We start from the raw sequence: 20,691 nt of genomic DNA, 5'->3' as shown, positions 1-20,691 counted from the left end.
ACAGCTAAGCGATAGCCTCTTAAGGTGTTGGTCGAGGCTTTTCGCTATTAAACCGTTAACCGAAACCACTATCGGCACAATGATAGTCGCATTGACATCCCACATGGCGGTAATCTCATGGGCTAGGTCCAAATATTTAGATTGTTTTTCTTTTTCGGCCTTCACGAGATTGTCATCATGTGGGATAGTAACGTCAACAATCACTGCGCGGCGCCACTCGGTCTACTAGTACTATATCAGGTCTATTGGCAATAATATATCTCTGTTTGCATTATACTAGGTGAATTCCTCATCCATCCATTCCTTTTAGAACCACCCAATTTAAAGTAATAATAATAATATTATTACTTTAAATTATATAGGTTATATTATTATATAGGTAATATTGGCAAATAAAGCTCATGACGTTCAATCATTCAAAGCAATTTAGATGAAAATATTGTTTAGAGAATAAAAAATGAGGATATTATTGTGTATAATACAGTAGCGTAGCTGAGGGGGTGCGAGCGGTGCCGTCGCACTGGGCATCAAAGGAAAAGAAGCATCAAAGTCGACGATCAATTTGCTAGTCATAATGCGCATAATGTCCGTTGTCAAATTTTTGCAATAATATTTACCAAAATCTAATGTTATAATTTATATATAACTAGCGGACGCGCGCAGCTTCGCTTGCGTATTTAAGGGTGAATTCTAATAACCCATGAAACATGTGTTCAATGAAATAATTTTAAGAGTCTAAATTTCAAATTTTATAAAAATCGGTGGCGATTTAAAGATTTTTCCATACAAACTTTGAACCCCTTTCACCCCTTTAGGGTTAAAATTTTTCAAAATCCCTTCTTAGTGGCTGTCCAGATTACGAAAGTAAACATCTGTTCAAATTTCACGTTTCTAAATTATATATCTACTCTACGGTGTTCTGAATTTATTTTGATCATTTGAAATGGCATCAAGTCCTAAGCTGCACCAGGCAACAAATACCCTAGCTACGCCACTGGTATAATAGTGTTTTTGTTTAGTAATACTTATTACATAATTTACATATGAAAATTATTTGTAAGCTATTTCACAGCCCATATTTGGCACCGGAAATATTGGTAGCGTGTTCGTTTAATTTATGTCTTATTGTATCGCAGTCTCTATTCTAATGTATTCGAACATCGCGTGTTATCATGTAAACCTTTAACATATAACATCATAAATATTATAGGTATATTATGAAGAATTGTTGCATTTTTATTCAACCTGTGTAAATAAAAATTGTGGATACAATAAGGCTAAATATTTTAATTCCTTTCATAAGTTATTTGTAGACAGAACTATAACAAACAACAGTCGAATTTTCAAACAAGTGAAAAAAAAATGATCAAGAATCAATTTAAAAATTCTTAGTAATATTAAATATTTTTGAAATCTCTAGAATTTTTGTGTGCTGTATGTAGATAGTTACATGGGCAAATAATTTACCTTACTTTTAAGATAGTAAACCTATGTATTTATCTAATTTCGATTCAAGTTAGACATTTTCGCAATTCATTTTACCAAATGTGTTGCAAACTAAGCAGCATGTAACGTATGAGAGTTAATTGAGTTCGCTCAAATTCTAGACCCTTTCGAAGTTGACTTACAAAAGTGAACGTGACCGCTGCGCACGCGCACTCCTCGGTCGAACTTTGAGAGATTCACAAAAATATAATATACAGCTTTTAATTATTATCGTTTATGAGTAAAATCTGACTGACTGACCGACTAAAAGGAATAAAATTTAAATAAGTTCTCTCTCTCTCTATTATTAAAAAACCTACCATTGAAGCAAATTAAAAAAAATGAACAGTAAATTAACAATTAGTATATTTACAGTAGTATCATTAATTCTAAGTGTAAATAGTTTTCCCGACGGAGCGCCGGTGGACGCGTGTGTGAAGGACCGCGCCAACCAGCCCAACCACGGCCAGCACAGGACGCAGCCGCTGTCGACCTTGCCGTATAGGATACTGGCGTCGTCTTCTTACTATGGACCTAATTCTATGATTACAGGTTGGTTATGGTTACCTTTACATTTAAATTTTAAATAAATTCAGCTTCACGCTATATCTCGCACACAGCGGGGTAGGCAGAGAAAACTTACTATTAAAGACCCCGTTCCCCACTTTCCGCTGAATTTTTCGAGGCATTGGGTGTTGAGTGGTGGACCTTAACGCAGAATTCTTGCCTTAACGCCAGAGGGAAGAAATAAAATTATTAATAAATAATAATGCATTCCTTCTTGTGGGGATCGAACCCACAACCAACCGCGTTACAATCACAGTCTTGTGCCTCTGGGCCCTGAGCCACGACGGTCTCAATGAGCAATGTCCCGAAAATCCAAGGAGGGATGCAGCGTGAAACAAAAATAAACTTAAACACGTATAATTAATATTAAATAGAATAATTAAACGCGTAAAAAAATAATAGACTTTAAAAATATTCGAACTCCAATAGCTCCAAATTAATTAAATATAAATTAACATTCATTGTTTAAAATTTTGATGCAGAATCCTGATTCTTAACTTAATAATATTTATTTACACAATAAAAACAAACAAAATCAAATCAAACTTTTTTCTTCGTTTTCCATTCCGAGCTCAAAGCTCGGAGTTACATTAAAAAAAAACTATCGTATCCTCGACATGCTTAACAAAAAGAGACATTGGATAACATCCATAATACAAAGTAATAAATACAAATTAGAATTATATTCCTTTTTGTCTAATCTGTAATAGCGTGAGTGAAATCTATAAAGAATACTATTGTATAAGATTTGTGTAAAAAAAAAACTTACATATTGTTAATAGAAATACTTATCTGATTTCTTACATAAAACAAAGTTAAGTTACATTTCAATGGACTAATTAACTTAAGAATTAAATAACTTTGCATACAATAGAAGGTTGTGAGTTTATTCTGTTTGTTCACATTGCACAATTTTTTAATGTCGGCCCAAATTTGGCGGGTCATGGTTTTGTAAAACGTGTTGATATTTATATGAAAAGTTTGATATTAATAACGTAGCGCTCATCTTCATTTTTGATAATGCTTATTAAAAATGTATGACGAATTGAAATCTTATGTAATATTTATCTAATAATGTTTTTTACGAGACTGTACAGATACATTATTTATCTATTATAATAAAATATTGGGATTTCAGAATAACAAGAAATAGATTTTAGTTACTCTTTAATAAACTTAAAAACAACGTTAATGTTACAGTTTAGATAAATGTTAGAAACTACTAGTGATCTAGTGAACTACTAGAGTAGTCGGATATGCATATCCGTATCCACGGATATCCGAAGGAGAACAAATACCGACCCCATGTTTGTATTCTTTAATAACACAGCAAGGTAGGCATATGGAACCTGGGAACTTAGTGCTAAGACACTTCGTTCCCATTTAGGCACTTCCATTCCTTCGAAATATCTAGGCATTGCGTAGTTGGCTGGCCTCACATCGGGCTTGAGTTACGTACCTACCATAATAGATACCAACATTTTAAAAGCTTTTACGCACATTAACCAGTTAAGCTTTTAATTTTTGTATTGAACATCACTTATAATAAAGGAGATGAAGTTTAAAAAATCAGTTAAGTGCGAGTCGGACTCGCCCACAAAGGCTTCCGTACTAATTTAATGAAATGTAGGTCAACGTGAAGTACAACTTATAAAATCTTACAAACTTAAGTTTGCGGGCACTCCCTTTGTATGAACTATGAAATGAACAACAAATATAAATATGTTATGATTTTTTCTATGAAATAACTATAAAGTTTAGTATATTTATTTCTTAATTTTGTCATTATGTACCAAATTTCATAACGAATTCCATACAAACGGACAGAGAACCACAAAGTGATCCTATAAGGGTTCCGTTTTTGTCTTTTGAAGTACGGAGCCCTAAAGTCATCAATTTAATTTATATTAGTTGCGCAACTGCGACGGCAATGTAGGACTTGTAAGTTGTAGGTCACGCACTTATGGCAACCGCTCTATTGACCAGCTCACGTGAGATTCCTATAACTATACCATAACTAAGATTATATCTATAAATGTTTCTAGAGGCCATCGTGGTGCCCTCCTGTACAAACGTTTGACTTTAACGCGACGATTGTCGGTTCGATTCCCGTTTAGGGAAATAATTTCATTTCTTCGCTCTACTACCAAGACAAAATAGCAGCGTTGAGTTCCGTCATTTAACACGCAAGAACGGAGTGTCTTAACACTAGGTCTCTGTTGAGTCGTGGTTGAGTTGCTTTGGCGTAAAAGCGTAACAATTAAACTTACACCATACACCATTATAATGTTAGATGATGATGATTATTGTAAATCGTATACCAAATATAATTTCAGTAGGTATAATAATAATAAGATCGCTCAACGGGCTAAATAGTAAAATGTTATAAAACCCAGCTAATGGCTTTTAACCTTGAGATAAAATAATATATGAAAGCTTCTTAAAAAGCCTCCACTAAAGATGCTGATGTAAATTCAAGGTGAAGAAGAATGACGATGAACATAATATGTGTTTTTTTTTTAAAAACGTTACTTCAAAAAACATCTTATGTTTCCTGCGTCCAGTAAGGAGTCAGGGAACCTAGTGTTAAGAGAATCCATTCGCCTCTCTCCCCTCAATTTTTGATACTTTCATTGTCTATAATCTGTATCTTTTTTTTAAAAGCTCTTATTTTTTACCCCAAGACAAGAGATAAATCAAAAGATTAAACTCTCTAAATTTTCTATTTTGACTCAGAGCCAAAAAAAATGAATTTAAGGAAATGACATAAATAATAAATAGCTATAAAAAAACCTAAAACTTTACTTTGTGTCCTAAAGAGAGAGACATAGAGGAGACTGGAGATGGTACAGAATTAAGCCCCAGACGTCTTACAAATATCATGCCGAAATTACTTTTTGAAATAATAAATGATACTTTAAATCTTTATAAAATATATAACATATTTTCATAATTTTTATATCTTTCAGTACACGTAGACGGCTTGGAACCCTTCAAAGGTTTCTTCCTCCAGGCACGTTCAATAGAGACCAACCAATGGATAGGTTCCTGGGAAGTGACTCCTAATACGACCCTGATACCGGAATGCTCAGCCATCACTCACGCCGACCCGAAGGAGAAAATAAGGGGCACTTTTGTGTGGAAAGCACCGGATAGTCAACAGGGACGTGTTTATTTTACGTAAGTGTAGAAAAACGCTTATTTTTATTATTATTGCTTAAAATTCAGATTTAATATTCTTAACAGCTATTGAATTAAACTAATTTCTTATTTATGCGTTGAAATACAATTTTACAATAACAAAAAATAATAATATTCACTTTAGACAAAAATATGGTAATCTTCATAACAAACATATACTTATTACCTACATAATGATTTTTTTTAAATATTTATATTTAAAAATATTATAAAATTTTTGAAAAAAAAACTGGAGTAAAAAGACCAAAAATTCAATGTTTTTGCACTTTACACTTAACATTGTCTAACAAATATTACTATAAACAAAACAAATCAATTCTAGATTTGAACCCACACCTAATATGAAGTAAACTAGACTGTATCACTATAATATCATGTATTTAAGATATCTATAAGAAAATATGATTTCAATAGCCCGAGTCCGCCCCATAAGCACCTTTCACTTTGACCCATATAACTATTGTGTAATCTAACATATATTATCAAAGACGTTTAGATGAAACTAAATGATATATGTAGCTAGGTAGTTCGAACGGATATCACGTCCACATGACTGACTGACTGACTCAGACCGTAGCTTATTTAAGCCTGATTTTCACAATGTAACTATTTGTGTAAGAAAAATATGACTGACTGACCAAATCTATAAAAAATCCATGACTTTTTTACATCCTACTTGTAACAGGGTAGGCAGAAACAGCCGAATTCTGGAGGTTGAGTGGCAGAACTCAACACCGCGCTTTGTCTCGATGCCAGACCAAAAAAAATAAAATATTTCATTTCCTCGAGTAGGAATCGAACCCATAACCTATCGCGCTTATAGTACACACGCTTGTCCCATGCATCACGACTGGCTTCTCTTATTTTATGATAATTTAAACAAACGTTGATTTCTCGATCAATTATGGCAAAAACTATAAGCCAATTAAGTATTAAAAATTAACATAACAAATGGATTAACAAATGGTGAAGTAATTTTTTTACTCTTGTACTGACTAATATCTCCGCCTCTCAAAACACAATTTCCAGGAAGGTGGAAGGAAAATGTTTTGACACTAGATTCCTGCTTCCTGCAATTTCTTTTTTCCTAGTCTAAGGTTTATATTTCGTCGATATAGCATTTTATTATATCTATATTTTTATTCTTCTTCTCGTGTAGCTGCAGCTTTGGCATAATGGATATCGTCATATCATATAAATAAATAGCCGCTAGACATGTGTGATTTCTTAACGGCCTTGTAATTTAAATTATAACCTACATTGCTTTAGGCGTTGATTTATTTCTGCTCATTCTGACAGAATTCTATTCAGAAATATAAAAATGATGACAAATTGACCCTTACTAATTAATAGTTAAAATTGTGTAACTATTAAGTAATTATAGAGCTTCGTTATCATCCTATCCTATCCTATCCTATATCTTATAAAACAAAGTCGCTTTTCGTGTCTGTCTGAACTTTCTAACTCTTCTTCTTCTAAACCACCCAACGGATTTTGATACGGTTTTCACCATTAGGTCAAGTATTTCTCAAAGAAGGTTTATATATAGTTTATTATTTGTACATTCTTATGTAAATTAACATAAATACGATAAATGTGTATAAAGTCCTACCCGTTGAGACACTTTCGCGCATGCGCTGCTTTAATAGTAAGTACTACATGAAAATAATGTACTAGAGTATCGTTCCTCTTAATAAGATCTACAAAAAAGTCCGCGATGGCATATTCATATCTTTTAAGAATAACGTGTAGTGATCATATTTCTGTCTAAAAATTGTAATTTCAATATATTTTTTATTGTGAGGGATATTTTTCCATAATAGTATTAATGCTTATCCTTTAAAATACTTTATTAAATTTCTACGTTAAACGAAGATAAACTTTTCTTTTACACTATTTCGAAATTGCGAATAGTTTTAGAGAAAAACGCATTTAATACACAAATCCCGCCGTTGACACATCAGCTGTATGTTACTCAAGTTTCACTTATCCCTTACTCTCAGCATATAAATCAGTATATTAGTTACGTTGGCCATTTAATGTAGATCAAAACTGTCTTTTACTGTTTTTCATTTTAATAAGTACTTTAGAAGTTATTACAATATCAAAAAGTCCTTGCTGCGAAACGGCTCGCCACTCGCCATGCGTCCCGCGACGTTTTGCTTATACAAGCGCGTCCACCGCGCCCGCCTGACTTACACGCATCGGTGGTTCAGTGGTAGAATGCTCGCCTGACACGCGGGCAGCCCGGGTTCGATTCCCGGCCGATGCATTCTATTTAATTTTCCTCACAGGCAGCCACGTAGTGCTTGCTTTTCATCAGGGACAGAATACCCTCTTCAGCATTAACCACAAGCTCGAAAACCGCCTGCCTGCGTTTGCACGTATTGGATAATTGGAGTTGAATGTATTATTTCAACGCGATATATTTGGTTTCATATTTTTTGTAGTAGTTATTAGTAGGTAGGTTTTTGTTTATAATTTCTTCCGTTTAAAAATAGTCATTTAATTATCTAAAAATAGTCATTTAAATATATTTTAATAAGTACTTGGAAAGATTAGTAGCACAGATTTAAAATTACGGTACCTACTAAAAAATCCTTGCTGTGTAAAACAATTGGAAAATCCTTATTGAAACTACGAAAATGCGGGTTGCATTAGGGTTTAATTAATTTTCACATTATCTTAAGTGCTTTGCAAACATACATTACATGAATAATCCAGTAGTAAAAGCGGGCGAAGCCGCAAGGGGGTCGCTAGTAAATTATAAAACGTTATTTATGTCCAAATGCCCATATTTTACATATACATATCTTACGTTACTCTCTTAATATAATTTAAAAAGTGATATTCGTACAAAGTTGAATGTTGAATTTATATGAAAAATGTATTTATATTTATTTATCAGCTTCACGATATATCCCGCAAACAGTAGGGTATCAACCTAGTGTTAAGATATCGTTCCTCACTTTCCGCCGAATTTTTAAGACGTTGCGTGTTGAGTGGTGGAACTCAACGCCGGGCATTTGACTTGGTGTGAAGAAATGAAAATATTAAGAAGTAATATTTCATTCTCTCGAATGGGGATCGAACCTACAACCGTCACGTTACAGTTATTTCCCTAGTACCCCTACGCCGCGACGGCCTGGATTTATGTTTAATATTATAATAAATAATTAATTAATAAATTAAAATTTGGAATATAACATCTAATTAAAAAAATTGGAGGACAGTTATAATCACATAATTTTATTTAAAAGTATTCATGTTAGTAAATATTTTCCAGATAAAATATTTTCTTAATCACTTTTACTAACTCAGTGCCACAGTCTCAGCTACATATAGTTGAAGTTACCGTTTTTAAGAATATATGTAAAATAAATAATAATGTACAATATTATTTGCAGAGGCACAGTTCTGAAGAATTATGGTACATTCTGGGCGGATCTCATAGCGGAGGCGCCTCAGGACCCCAACTCATTACAAGTGTTGATATAAAAATAATAATGTTTAAAAACAAATTTTAAATGTAAATGGATTGGATAAATTAATGGATGTAAATAATAGATTTTAATATATTTGTACAAATGAAGCACAAAAAATTTATAAGCTATTCCTATAAGTATAAACTATAGATTATTTTGAAATTATTTGTTGGTTCATTAAGTTCATATTGAAATCAAGAATAGTTTTAGCTATTAGTATTTAATAAGCAACAATTGTTTAATTAACAACTATGATTGTTTAATTTTTTTGTTAAAAATTGTTTACAATCAACAACATAGTACGACGCTGAAGTAATATATAAAAAATGTAAATCATTGAAAATTTAAACATTCATGTTATATTGCTATTGAAATCTTTCACAGACCTATCTTAGATAGAATTAACCACAATTATAACATACAACAAGATATAAGGAATTACTATGTGTTTTTTTAGCTTTAAGGAGGAAATGAAAATATTAATCATTTCATTTCTTCGAGAGGGAATCGAACCCACAACCTGTCGTGTTGTCGCTTCTGTCCCTGCACCACGACTGGTCTCGAATTTAAGCTCTTAAATAAAACAATCTTTATAAGAATAAGTATTTTATTATCGCTTCGTTAAGATATGTAAACACATAATATATATAGCCCATACACAAATCTCAAACATTTCATCAAGTAATATAAAAAATTATGCGCACTTTAATATTGTTAAATAAATAATATACTATATCTTAGTAAAGGCACTAAGCAACATATAATTAATTGTAGCATTTAAGCGAATAAAGATATAATTTTAATTGAATAAATCACAGATATTAAGGTGCCTTTTGCTTCATGACGGGCCGCTTGATCTCCATGAGGTCGCAAATTTGATTCCGTATCGGCCTCAGTTCTGATACGTCTTTCTCCCAGTCAGTTTCAGCTAGAATTGTCATTACCTGTGAATAAATAAAATAATATGTCAAATAAAGTCGAATATTTCACAGAAGGCACAGCATCTACTGTAAATGGGAAGGCAGTGAGTTTGATTCTTAGTCGATGGAAATAAGCAAAATATGATGACGGAGAGTTCTGACGCTACATGCAAAGTCCTCTCCGCTATGCTGTCACAATGGCTAAAAAATATACAGTAACACAGCCGCACATTTAAATTCATTAAAAACGTCATTTTATTTAGAGTCAACAAAGCTTAGATATAGAAAGGGCGCGGCGCGTACTTGGTACCTGAACAGCAGGAGTTCAGCGGAGGCACTCTGAACTGGCCGTTCATGGTCACCCTCTATTCTTAACTCAGCGACGTACCTAGATGGCTTCCGCCACCGCTTAGCCTCTCGCAGTGTCGGCCAAGGTGGGATATTGAGTGATTTTATTAAGTACTAGCAGTCCACTCACAGCTTCGCCTCCGTTTTGCCGTTTTTTTACTCATAAATCCTAGTACCCCTAATACCCCTAATTGAGTAATCAAAAGTAGCCTAATGATACTGCGGAGATGGCAGGTATAGTACGGTCGACAAGCCTACATCCCCTGGCCTGGAGTTAAGCTTTTTGAACTTTTTTTTACACATTCTGTACTTGGTAAGTGAAATCAAGTCTGTGCAAGCCATCTTATCTATCTTTCTAATCTACAGTTAATTTCTGGGAGGACGCGTCTCGTCGATGATCCGGGTAGCAGGGCGGCGAGTCGCAGCGCGTGTATACCAGGGCGGCAGACACGACGCGGAGGTGACGAGCGGTGTACCTGGTCGAGGCGGTCGGGTGAGAGGCAGGCGTCGCCGTAGAGCGCGAGCGCCTCGTACAGGCGCGCGGCGGCGCAGCGACGCACGTAGCGGTCGCCGTAGCAGATGTAGATGGCCAGCTGCCCCATTGCCGCCGCCCACACGCCTCGCACCTGATAAAATATATACTTTATTACTGTCACGCTCTATCCCACAAAAATAGAAGATTAAACAGAGGAAACAGTGTTGAGGCACTTCATTCCCCACGCACGCCCTAATGCGGAGTCAGTATGTTGAGTGTTACACCATGCTTTGTTTTGTTACTAAAACTATCATAGTAGATTCAATCCCCACTCGGGGTAATGAACAATTTTCATTTCTTCTCAGAATTAAATACCTAGAGATAATTATTTAACTATAAGCCTTATTTAAATAACAAATAAAAACAAAATACTTTTATAGAAAAGTTGAAAAAACTTATGGTCTGTAAGACAATGCAGGACAAGGTGTGGAGCTAGAAAACGACTTTCAATATATTTTATAATGTAAATATATTTTATCATTTAAAAAAACAATTAGCAACAAAGCTCACTTGAATAAGTTGACACAACACATTGATGGAATCCAATAACTTGTATATATTTTTCCCGCCTCTTAGTTCCAGTTGTAAATATTTTAATATGTCCTTCGCAAATGTAGATTCGGAATCTTCCAAGATGGGCGAAATGGAACCTGCAAAATAATATTAATAAAAAAAGCGATAGTTCACTATGAATTACTAAAGAAATGAGAATACTGAGAAATGAGTTAGTGAGTTATATGTAAAACATCCATTGAAGCTGTCGTGGCGCAGTCTGTGAGTTCGATTGTTACTCGGGCATGCATAGTATCTCATTTTCTAGCCATATTAATAAGACAAAGAGCGACGTTGGGTTCCACTTGTTGAGTACAAGCAATGTCCCGAAAGTTGATGGAAAAGTGGGGCGCAGTGTTTTAACACTAGATTTGTTGCTATATGCGAGATATAATGTGCAAACAAAAGATACTGTTATTACATTACAATACAACACACATGAACAAATGTCATTTACACCAGATAAAACTATTTTGTACTAGGTACTAAAAAAATATACTTAAAAAAAATTACAAAATTCCACAAAAGCTATAATAAATTAAGAACAAAAAAAGCACATACCAGAACTCAAAAGCCTATCCAAAAAATTAAAAATAGGTCCCGTTATTCTCTTAACGTGGATGTTATCAGCGAAGACCTGGACAATTGTATCACAAATACTCCTCAACGTATCGAGGTCGTCATGTAAGGAATTTAGATATGAGTATAGAGATTGCGTTGTATGTTTAACCTGAAAAAAATGTAAAATTAAACAAATAAGGGAAATCGGAACCCTTTTTTACTAACGAATAAAAAATAGCCGTCGTGGGCTAGTAGCGCAAGGGTGTTGTAAGTAGCACACGTAGCAGGTAGGGGTTCAATTAAGGAAAAAATAATAATAACAATACAAAAAATAGTACATATATATTAAGAAGCAATCTTACCAAACTTTCAGTTAATTCCCCACCACTGACCACCAATCCTTTAATAACATGGTATCTATACGCGGGGAAAGCTAACAACTGAACAAATCGAGGCATGGTGTGTCCTGGGAACAGCCATAGTACCACGCCTGAGCTTTCACTGAGATTTGAACCCGCACTACCCTCGTTGTTAACGTCTGATTCAGTTTCACAGGCCGCTTGAGGAAAGATACGTTTTAACTCTTCATGGTGAGGTATATTGTTTATGGGAGGATCACTGTAATTATATTGTGTATGTCATTAGTTAAACCATGCATTTTATAGAACGAATTGTTTTTACTAATACATTTAATACTCAGGTTATATTATACGAGTACACATTACGTTCAACTAATCGTAGCGCCCTAAGTTAGCTGTAGAGATTGAGCTGAAATTTGATATTAATATTTTCCTTACTATTGATTATTTTTTTTCCAAATGAACAATACGTAAACATTTACAAAGACTAACTTAATGGCGGCCACGAGTGATGGAAGAAAATTTTTTTTATTTTGTATAAAGCATACAACAAGGTGGAGAAACGGAACCTAGTATGAAGATTCACTCCATTCTTGAGAATCCCATATTGCGTCTTGAGTGGTAGGACTCAACGCCCCTATTTGACTTGCTACTAGAATGAGGATAAGAAAATAATTGAAAACGCCCCGAGTGGGAATTGATCGCGGTGTGCTGACTTAATGATATCAAACGTTATAAAAAGAAAGAAAAAAATGTTAGTGAATATGTGTATGCCAACTCACTTATGTAGCATAGAAGTAAACACTCGTCCGGCGTGCGCTCGAGTCCTGTCTATCTTCTCTACGGCGTGTTGCGCGAGGCCGCGCGCCAACGCTGATATAGCGCTGGCGGTGTTTAACTCTGGCGCTTCTGAGGCGCACTGACGTGATAGTGACAGTAAACCTGATATATTAGGCATTAATAGTGCTGATATATTATATCATTTTTAGTTTTAGGCCTGACCTACCACAGTAGGACAGACAGACTTAACCTAGACACTCCATTCTTCATTATCTATTATTAATAAATATATTTTAATAAATTACATCAAAATACGTTGAAGATATTGAAAACATTTATGTATTTTAAATTTATTATTTTACATTACTAATTCACACTTTTTAGTGGATTTGTAGATTTACAATATCTTATATCATTTTTTTATTTCAGGTTTACGCTGTATTCCGCATATAGCAGGGTAAATAAAGGTTATCTAGTATTAAGACACTCGGTTCCTCACCTTCCGCCGAATTTTCGAGACATTACTTTTTGCCTGAAAGTTCACACGGTTGCGCCCCTGCGGCATGACGGCCTGCAACTATTTAGCTTATAAAATATTAGTATACATACTAAGCTGAACTAACCTGTCATACTAGCTTCCCTGACCCATGCTCCGATATCACCACGCATGTCCACCGTATACTCTTCCAAACACTCTAATAAAGCCTCCCTTATATCTTCCACGTGGTTAATGAACCCGTTACCAAGTCCTAATACACGACAGACATCGGTCAGACCCAGGACAGCATCTCGACGTGACTCAGCCCACTTTTGAGTGGCCTCTGTCACTTTGGTACATGAGATTAGAGAGTCGACGACTAGCTTGATTTGTGATTGTAGCACGAACTTTGGTAGAGAACCTGAAATTATTATTTTTTACTTATATTTTTTTAGCTTCAAGTATTAAGACTTTCCCACGCACCATTCAATTTACGAAATATTAATTGTTGAGTTGAGCACTTCAACACTGTGCTTTGCCTTGGTACCAGAGCGAGGGAAATGAAAATAATTTAATACCCTGAGTAAGAATTTAACCCACCCAGTCATTACAATCTGACTCTGTTCCACTGTGCCACGACGGACGGCTTCCTATTTTAAAATAATGTGGATATATTTATATTCTTATATTATACATTGATGAGAAGCGACATGGTTTGGTTTTATGCCAAAAATGTATAATATAGTTACTTACCAATAGCTCTGGCATATCCCATCCTCAAGAACAGTCCATTAACACTAGTATTTTCTAACTGTTCACAGTATTTCTCTAATAGTTGCATCCTTTTCTGTTTAGCATTGACATCACCATATTGCAGGTTGTCGTCTTTAAGGTACTGTTCAAATATATGAGGTAGAGCTTCGATGGCCTTCTCCCTTATTACTTGGACTTCGTGTGCTAAGCATTCTTCAACTAGGTTCAGCCATTCATCTATACAAAAATGTTTTTGATCAAAAGTAAAATATTACTTCTAATTTATCTCTAGGCCAAAATGCAGTTAGAAGCCCAAGATTCATCAACACAAGTTGTGTGACATAACATACCGACGTGTTCCCCGTGTAGCGGCGCGGCGGCCATTGCCAGTCTGCCGGCGGCGTGGCAGGCGGCCTGGCGCATGAGCTCACCGCCCAGACCGCGCAACTGTTGCCGCGCGCGCAACGACCACGCTATTGCTCGCACTTCCGCCCACAGCGGACTAGTTATTAGGGTGGAGCCTTTGTTACCTAGTTAAAGAAGATTATTTATTTGTTTAACTTCACGCTATCTCACTAATAGCAGAATAGGCAGAAAGAACTTAATGTCGAGACTCTTTCTTACTCTATTCTAACTACATATTTTACATAAAAATTGTGACGCAATAACTCGCACTCGGGAGAAGGAAAGATGTAATATTTAGTAGTTATTGGAGAGGGCCATGGCATAACGACACAGAGTTTGACAAAATCACAGCAGCTGTGGATCCGTTGCCTACTTGAGGGAATGAATGAAATGAGCGTTGAATTCTGCCACTCAACCTATAGTGTCTCGAACAGTGTCTTAACACTACGTTTCCTCTGTCTAGTGCTTTAAAAAACATTTTTTTTTCACTTCACACCATATCCCGCACATGGCAGGGTAGGCAGAGGGAACCTAGTGTTAAAACACTCCGTGCCCCACTTTCTGCCGAATTCTGGAAGCACTGCGTGTTGAGTGCTAGAACTCAACACCGCACTTTGCCTCGACACCAGATCTAAGAAATGGAAATATAAAATTAAATAAATATTTCATCCCCTCGAGTGGGGGATCGAACCCACAACCAGTCGGTTTTACAGTCACACTCTGTGCTCCCGCGCCACGACAGCCTCAAAATAATAATCATAATCTATTTAACTATAACTACCATACATAACTTACCACACACAACTAATATAACTTACCATCAGGTAAAATAGTTTGAGACAATGCATGTATACTTTCACCAATGCCAAGTATGGCGCCGTGTCGTACATTCAGATCTATGGATTCAGTCTTTTTAATTAACTTGGGTAACACTTCACACGCTACGTATTCTGGCATCTGGAACATATTATTGTGAATACAGTATGAAATATAAACGTAAAAATATTTTATTTATCATGTTTTTTTTATTTCAAGTATATAATGGTTTTTATAATTCACAAGAGGCATAGAAATAATTGGGTAGGTAAAAGAAATCAGACATGACTTTTTACATAATTTTATCCAGCAAATAGAACATAGTAATAGATTCTCCTTCGTGTATATTTCTCGCCCACTTAGGCATTTCTCAATGTATGCTTGGTCTAAATGGATGAATTATATATTAATTTATAGATATATTACAAGAACTTTTTTATAAATTTGACTTTATAAAATATCACACTAACTAACTTTATCAGTCAACTTATTCAAAGCTTTTGCTGCCAGCTCCCTTATAGCACAGTCCCAATGTTCCAGCTTCAGTTCTACCAGGTGATCTATTAATGGCTTCGTATACTCAGGGAAGGAGGCCACGTATGGTGCTACTACGAGGTAGGCGTGATTTCGAGGTCCGACAGATTGAAAATCTGCTGCTGTTAATACATCAATGCCGTGTGGGAAAAGGCCATGGCGGCCGACGTTCTCTTGGAAGGCAGCAGATGCAGCGCGACGACAGTTTATCTGTAATATAAAATGTATTGAATATAATTTATTATATATGTAATTTATTTTTAATTGATTTATGTGGTAATTGACAAAAAATCCTTTAAGTGTAATATCATCAATCATCGCAATTATAGTATAACACTGTCTCACTGTGCCGCGATGGCTTTTTAAACACATTATAACAATAAAAAAAAGTAGAATTGTATTTGTCTACTCGCAATATGTAAAACAATATTTAGAATTGTATTTCTCTAATCGCTAGGAAGGAAAATGATCAAAAGTAAGAAAAGATCTAAAATCTAATCTGACTAGCTATATCCAGTCTTCTCCATGGCGGCTACTACTCGTCGACCGTATTACACAACACGCACCTCCCTATCAAAACACGCAGTGGCGACCAGCGCACAGGCGAGCGCACACGCGTGTCCCCGCAGCGCGAGCGCATCGTAGGCGCGAGCGATGGCCCAGGCGGCGTGGCAGGCGGCGTCCCGCGCCGCGCGTCCCCCACCTCCGCCGCCGCCAGCCGAGCGCGCCTCGTCGCGCGCTAGGGCCGCGCACGCGCACCGGATGGCGGGTCCCAGCTGCGCTGGGGAGATGAGGCCGCGACGACCTGAGAACATAATATGGTGTTGTCACCAATTGGTTAGCTAATATATGAAATAAGACATGTATATTCCATTCAAAAAATATATTGTTATGCAATGTCACAAAACAACAGACAGAAAAATAGAAAAATATTGTTTTGAAGTTTTTAGAAAAGTATAATTAATGATCCGTGATTGCGTCGTGGAGATAGATTTCAACAAACACAAATCCTCACCCAACTCCGCAAGCGCCATGCACCCCCCGTGCCACGCCGCCTCCCTCTCGTTGCGCGCGAAGAGCGCGAGCACGCAGTCACACACGTCGGCGGCGGCGGGTGCGGGCAGGCGTGCGCCTATGCGGCCCACGCCCTTGGCCGCCGACCACCGCACCACTGTGTCCTCGTCGCGGAGAGAACAGAGAAGCAGCTCTACTACTTCCTCCACCTACAACAGATGATAAAATTAATTTATTCTCATTTATATATATTTATTTTTATTTTTCCATATTTTTATTGCACAAAAACTTATAGATGATAGAATGCCACACAACACACTTTCTGGAATATGGAGTGTCTTAACACTAGGTTCCCTCTGCCTACCTAGTTGTGTGTGGGACACAGTGTAAAGCTGATTTATGTATTTATTGTGTATATAATAATAAAATACTTGAATCATAGATTCAGTAATAAACATATATTTTATCTAATCTCTACAATTTATCCACCTCCTGTGGTATATCCTGGTCGTCGTCATCCATTGGAGTGTTAACAGGTTCGGTATCGCCGGCCGCAGCTGTTGCTCCTAGAGTAACGGCTAACGAACGCGAGCCTCGTGTGTACCGCCATGACACTACGCGTGGACGGAGGAAGGTTAAACCTGTAATGGATAATTGGGTATTTCATTCAAAATCGTGCTGCGTGCTGCATACGTGTGACTATAAACGAGAGAGGTTGTAGGTTCGATTCACAATCGAGGAAATGAAATAATTTAAATTTTCATTTCCTCACTTTGGTAACGAGGCAAATCTCGGTATGGAGTTCCGCGATTCAACACGCAATGCCTCCAGGATTCGAAAAGTGGGGTGCGAAGTACCTTAACACCCTCTGTCTATGCTGTTATATGTGGGATATAGATAGCATATAGATATAGCATGTAGCTGTAAAAAATTATGACTGGCCTCAAGCCAAATGTGATAAATTTCATTACGTGACAGTTATAAATTATTTCTAGTAAGTATTTTCTATGTAGTAATAAATTTAATCATAAAATATGACATAGATTCTTACAATTTAAATTTACTTTTTTAAAAATAAAGAATTAAAAAAATTATGTCTTACATAGTGCAGTTTGTCTATAGACACTTAACACTTGACATTTCCTACCCTGTTATGCACGAAAAACAAAAAGCATTGAATTACCTTTAAAAATAAACTAAGACTACCTTTTAATAATAATTCCTTACCTATTCTCTGTACAATCTTGACGCCGTATTTCCTCACTAACATAGCATTATGCTGTTTATAATTTTGTGTTGTAACCCATTCAAGTAGTTTCGGAGTGAATGGTAACAAATCATCTCTCTTCCCATGCTTCAGTACTGCAGCTACGGCGGCTAACACACCATAGTGTATAGTGTTCTCTTCTTGCAAATTGGAATGTAGGTCACAGGCCCAGTCAAAGAATGATCTCATGTAAAGTTCTTTTACATCAGTCCTAAAAAATGAAATTTCTTCAGTATCACATCATCTTCCATATAGCAAGATAGGTTGACAATATTTACTATTCAGTGTTTTTCAATATGTTATACTCTTTCCACCAGAATTTGAAACATAGCATGTAGAGTTCAACTCAATACTGAACTTTACCTTCCTAAACCAGGCAAACAAAAATAATTCATTTCCCCCAATTGAAAATTGGACCTACAACCATTATATATGACTGTACATACAATGGCTATTTGGCCATTGGCACCACAATAATGTCTATAAATAAGGTATTTTATTTCTTTTTTGTATATTTTTTTAACACAAATAAAAATCAAACCTTATTAAAAATTTTGATGCTAAGTAAGCACAAGCTTCACCACAACTGTCCTTACTCATAGCATAGGTTTTGCAAATATTGAATATTCTCTCCATTACTGTTAGTTTCTTAGAAGAACCAGAAGTACCTTAAATAAATATATATTAGATCTAGTAACCATTAAATATTAAATGTGGGCCCTTGTGAAGTATTCTTAAACATTCTTTAAACTTTTAAATAAGATACATTTTCTCATATATATATTTTTTACATTTTAGAAAAAATATAAAAATTTAGAATGTAGCAGAATTTGAACCAGCGACTCTTGGAAACCATCAAAGCACAGCCGTCAAGCACTCTGACCAACTAGGCCATACATTTTCATTGGGCTTTGTCAAAATTCTCATACGGTGTTTACAAATTATTGCAATATATTTGCTAGCATCTCTGTAGGGAGATTTTTGCAACTTTTTTTATTTTAAGAAGTTCCACTTTTTAGATTTCTTTGTAACTTATAGAATAGATTGCTAACTAATATATGCATAATATATATGAGGAAAACAATTTATAGGGTTGAACATAAAAACACCTTCAAAAAATTGATTTCATTTTTTTAGATTTATAATGGTCTGAAAATTCTGTTAAAAAATAATCTTAAAGGTTGTTACCTCCCTTGGGAGTTATCTAATTTAGTGTAAGAATTAAGGACAAAAAAAATTATATATTGCTATTTTTGATAAAAAGCAATATAAGCATTTTAAAATAATTTATTAGAAGCCAGTGCAGCTTTCCCACGTTTATTGGGCTAGACCCTTTGTTAAAATCTCCTTACAAATATGCTAGCGACAAAATAAGTTATAACAAGCATATAAGAATAAAATAGTTATTTACAAAATAATATTATTTACCTGGTTGTTCAGGTGCAAAGCCATCTAGTCGACTCATATGGAATGGAATAATAACTACAATGGATAGCCAGAGCAAGAGCACAAATCTGCTCCTCCATGTCTCTTTATCATTTGGATCTTGAGCTTCTAGGTAGGTGAGGACTGTTAGCAGATCTGAAACCTATAGTATTATGATGAAATTTAGATAAGTGTAAAAAAATTTATGTCAGTGATTATTAAGTTTTCTTTGTTACCTCATGAGGAAGATGTCTTACAACTACTTTGTAGCCTCTAACTCTTATAATTTGATACATATAATTAAAAGTTGCATGTTTTAACTCAAATGATGCATCTTTGTCTTTGATTATGTTCATAAATTTAGCCAACAATTTGTCTAAATGTGGATCAAGTAGGTGAGGCTGTTCATAGTATTGTTTTAGAATATTATACAATTTGTCATATTCAACTTCAAAAGTTGGAGTGTTATATATATTTTTCACATTGTCGATCATAGATAACACTTCTTCAACCTCAGAAAAGTGCTCTAAGGCACATCCAAGCCCAATATTGTCGCAGTCGTCATCCCTGTTCATATCTGCGTCCAGTGCCACCATTTTCAATGATGTAGATTGATTTTTTGTATTAATTAGAGATCATGTATATATTTTACAGGTTTAGAGTAAAGATTTTCGTTTTTATTTCTATATTACTATGTTTAGTTTTTTGATACTATGATTAATGCGGCTGCTTTTGAGACAATTTTTATAATAAATAAACTCCTGTCTATAAAGAAATTTGACAGAGAACATGCCATATGAATATGACAACCTGCCCGAAAACAACTTTGATATCAATATAAGAAATACAATTTAAATAATGAATATATGAAATCTGAAAGTCTTATTTTATAAATAATATTGGGATTGAGAGTTATAAGTTATATTTAATTTTAAGTATTTTCTTTTTATAGCTTATAGTTTTGTTCATATATCATAGTGCTGAAAGTTAGGGCCATCTATTCATTATAAATATAAATAAAATGCTCAGCAATAAATAAAATTACTTTTTAATTATTTATCAAATAATTAACTTCGTTTCCCAAATACTCCAATAATTGACACATTAATATTATTATAAAAATATTTCGTTTCTATTATTTTATTATCTGTACATGACATTATAAATGATTCTCTGTGTAATCCTTATACTTTTTGCTCTTATTTC

The 20,691-nt window shown here is 35.1% G+C and overlaps 2 protein-coding genes and 1 non-coding gene across 3 annotated transcripts; 2 read left to right on the top strand and 1 right to left on the bottom strand.

Annotated features, from left to right (window-relative positions):
• Window positions 1–1,784: 1,784 nt before the first annotated feature.
• LOC146538060 (putative defense protein 3) lies at window positions 1,785–8,779 on the top strand. The gene is made up of 3 exons (XM_085187420.1): window positions 1,785–2,037; window positions 5,022–5,232; window positions 8,661–8,779. Exons 1-3 carry the CDS (start codon window positions 1,827–1,829, stop codon window positions 8,749–8,751), a joined length of 513 nt encoding a protein of 170 aa, XP_085043546.1. The 5' UTR covers window positions 1,785–1,826; the 3' UTR covers window positions 8,752–8,779.
• On the top strand, window positions 7,455–7,525 carry TRNAV-GAC (transfer RNA valine (anticodon GAC)). Its single transcript has one exon. It is a non-coding gene; the product is annotated as a tRNA-Val (tRNA).
• Window positions 8,780–9,327: 548 nt separating the features above from the next.
• Window positions 9,328–20,222, bottom strand: Tbcd (tubulin folding cofactor D). Its single transcript, XM_085187529.1, has 18 exons — window positions 19,722–20,222; window positions 19,489–19,648; window positions 18,602–18,728; window positions 18,021–18,271; window positions 17,283–17,434; window positions 16,795–17,002; window positions 16,346–16,584; window positions 15,720–15,989; window positions 15,248–15,386; window positions 14,375–14,554; window positions 14,025–14,261; window positions 13,417–13,692; window positions 12,796–12,955; window positions 12,017–12,272; window positions 11,655–11,823; window positions 11,052–11,191; window positions 10,483–10,632; window positions 9,328–9,682 (listed from the first exon to the last, which is right to left on the bottom strand). Exons 1-18 carry the CDS (start codon window positions 20,079–20,081, stop codon window positions 9,560–9,562), a joined length of 3,597 nt encoding a protein of 1,198 aa, XP_085043655.1. The 5' UTR covers window positions 20,082–20,222; the 3' UTR covers window positions 9,328–9,559.
• Window positions 20,223–20,691: the final 469 nt, after the last annotated feature.

Source organism: Heliconius melpomene, chromosome 6 (assembly GCF_056956725.1).
Source record: "Heliconius melpomene rosina isolate 202511_hmr_F chromosome 6, ASM5695672v1, whole genome shotgun sequence".
Lineage (NCBI taxonomy): Eukaryota > Metazoa > Arthropoda > Insecta > Lepidoptera > Nymphalidae > Heliconius > Heliconius melpomene.
The sequence above is the reverse complement of the archived record's forward strand: the minus strand, read 5'-3'. Positions and strand labels throughout refer to the sequence as shown.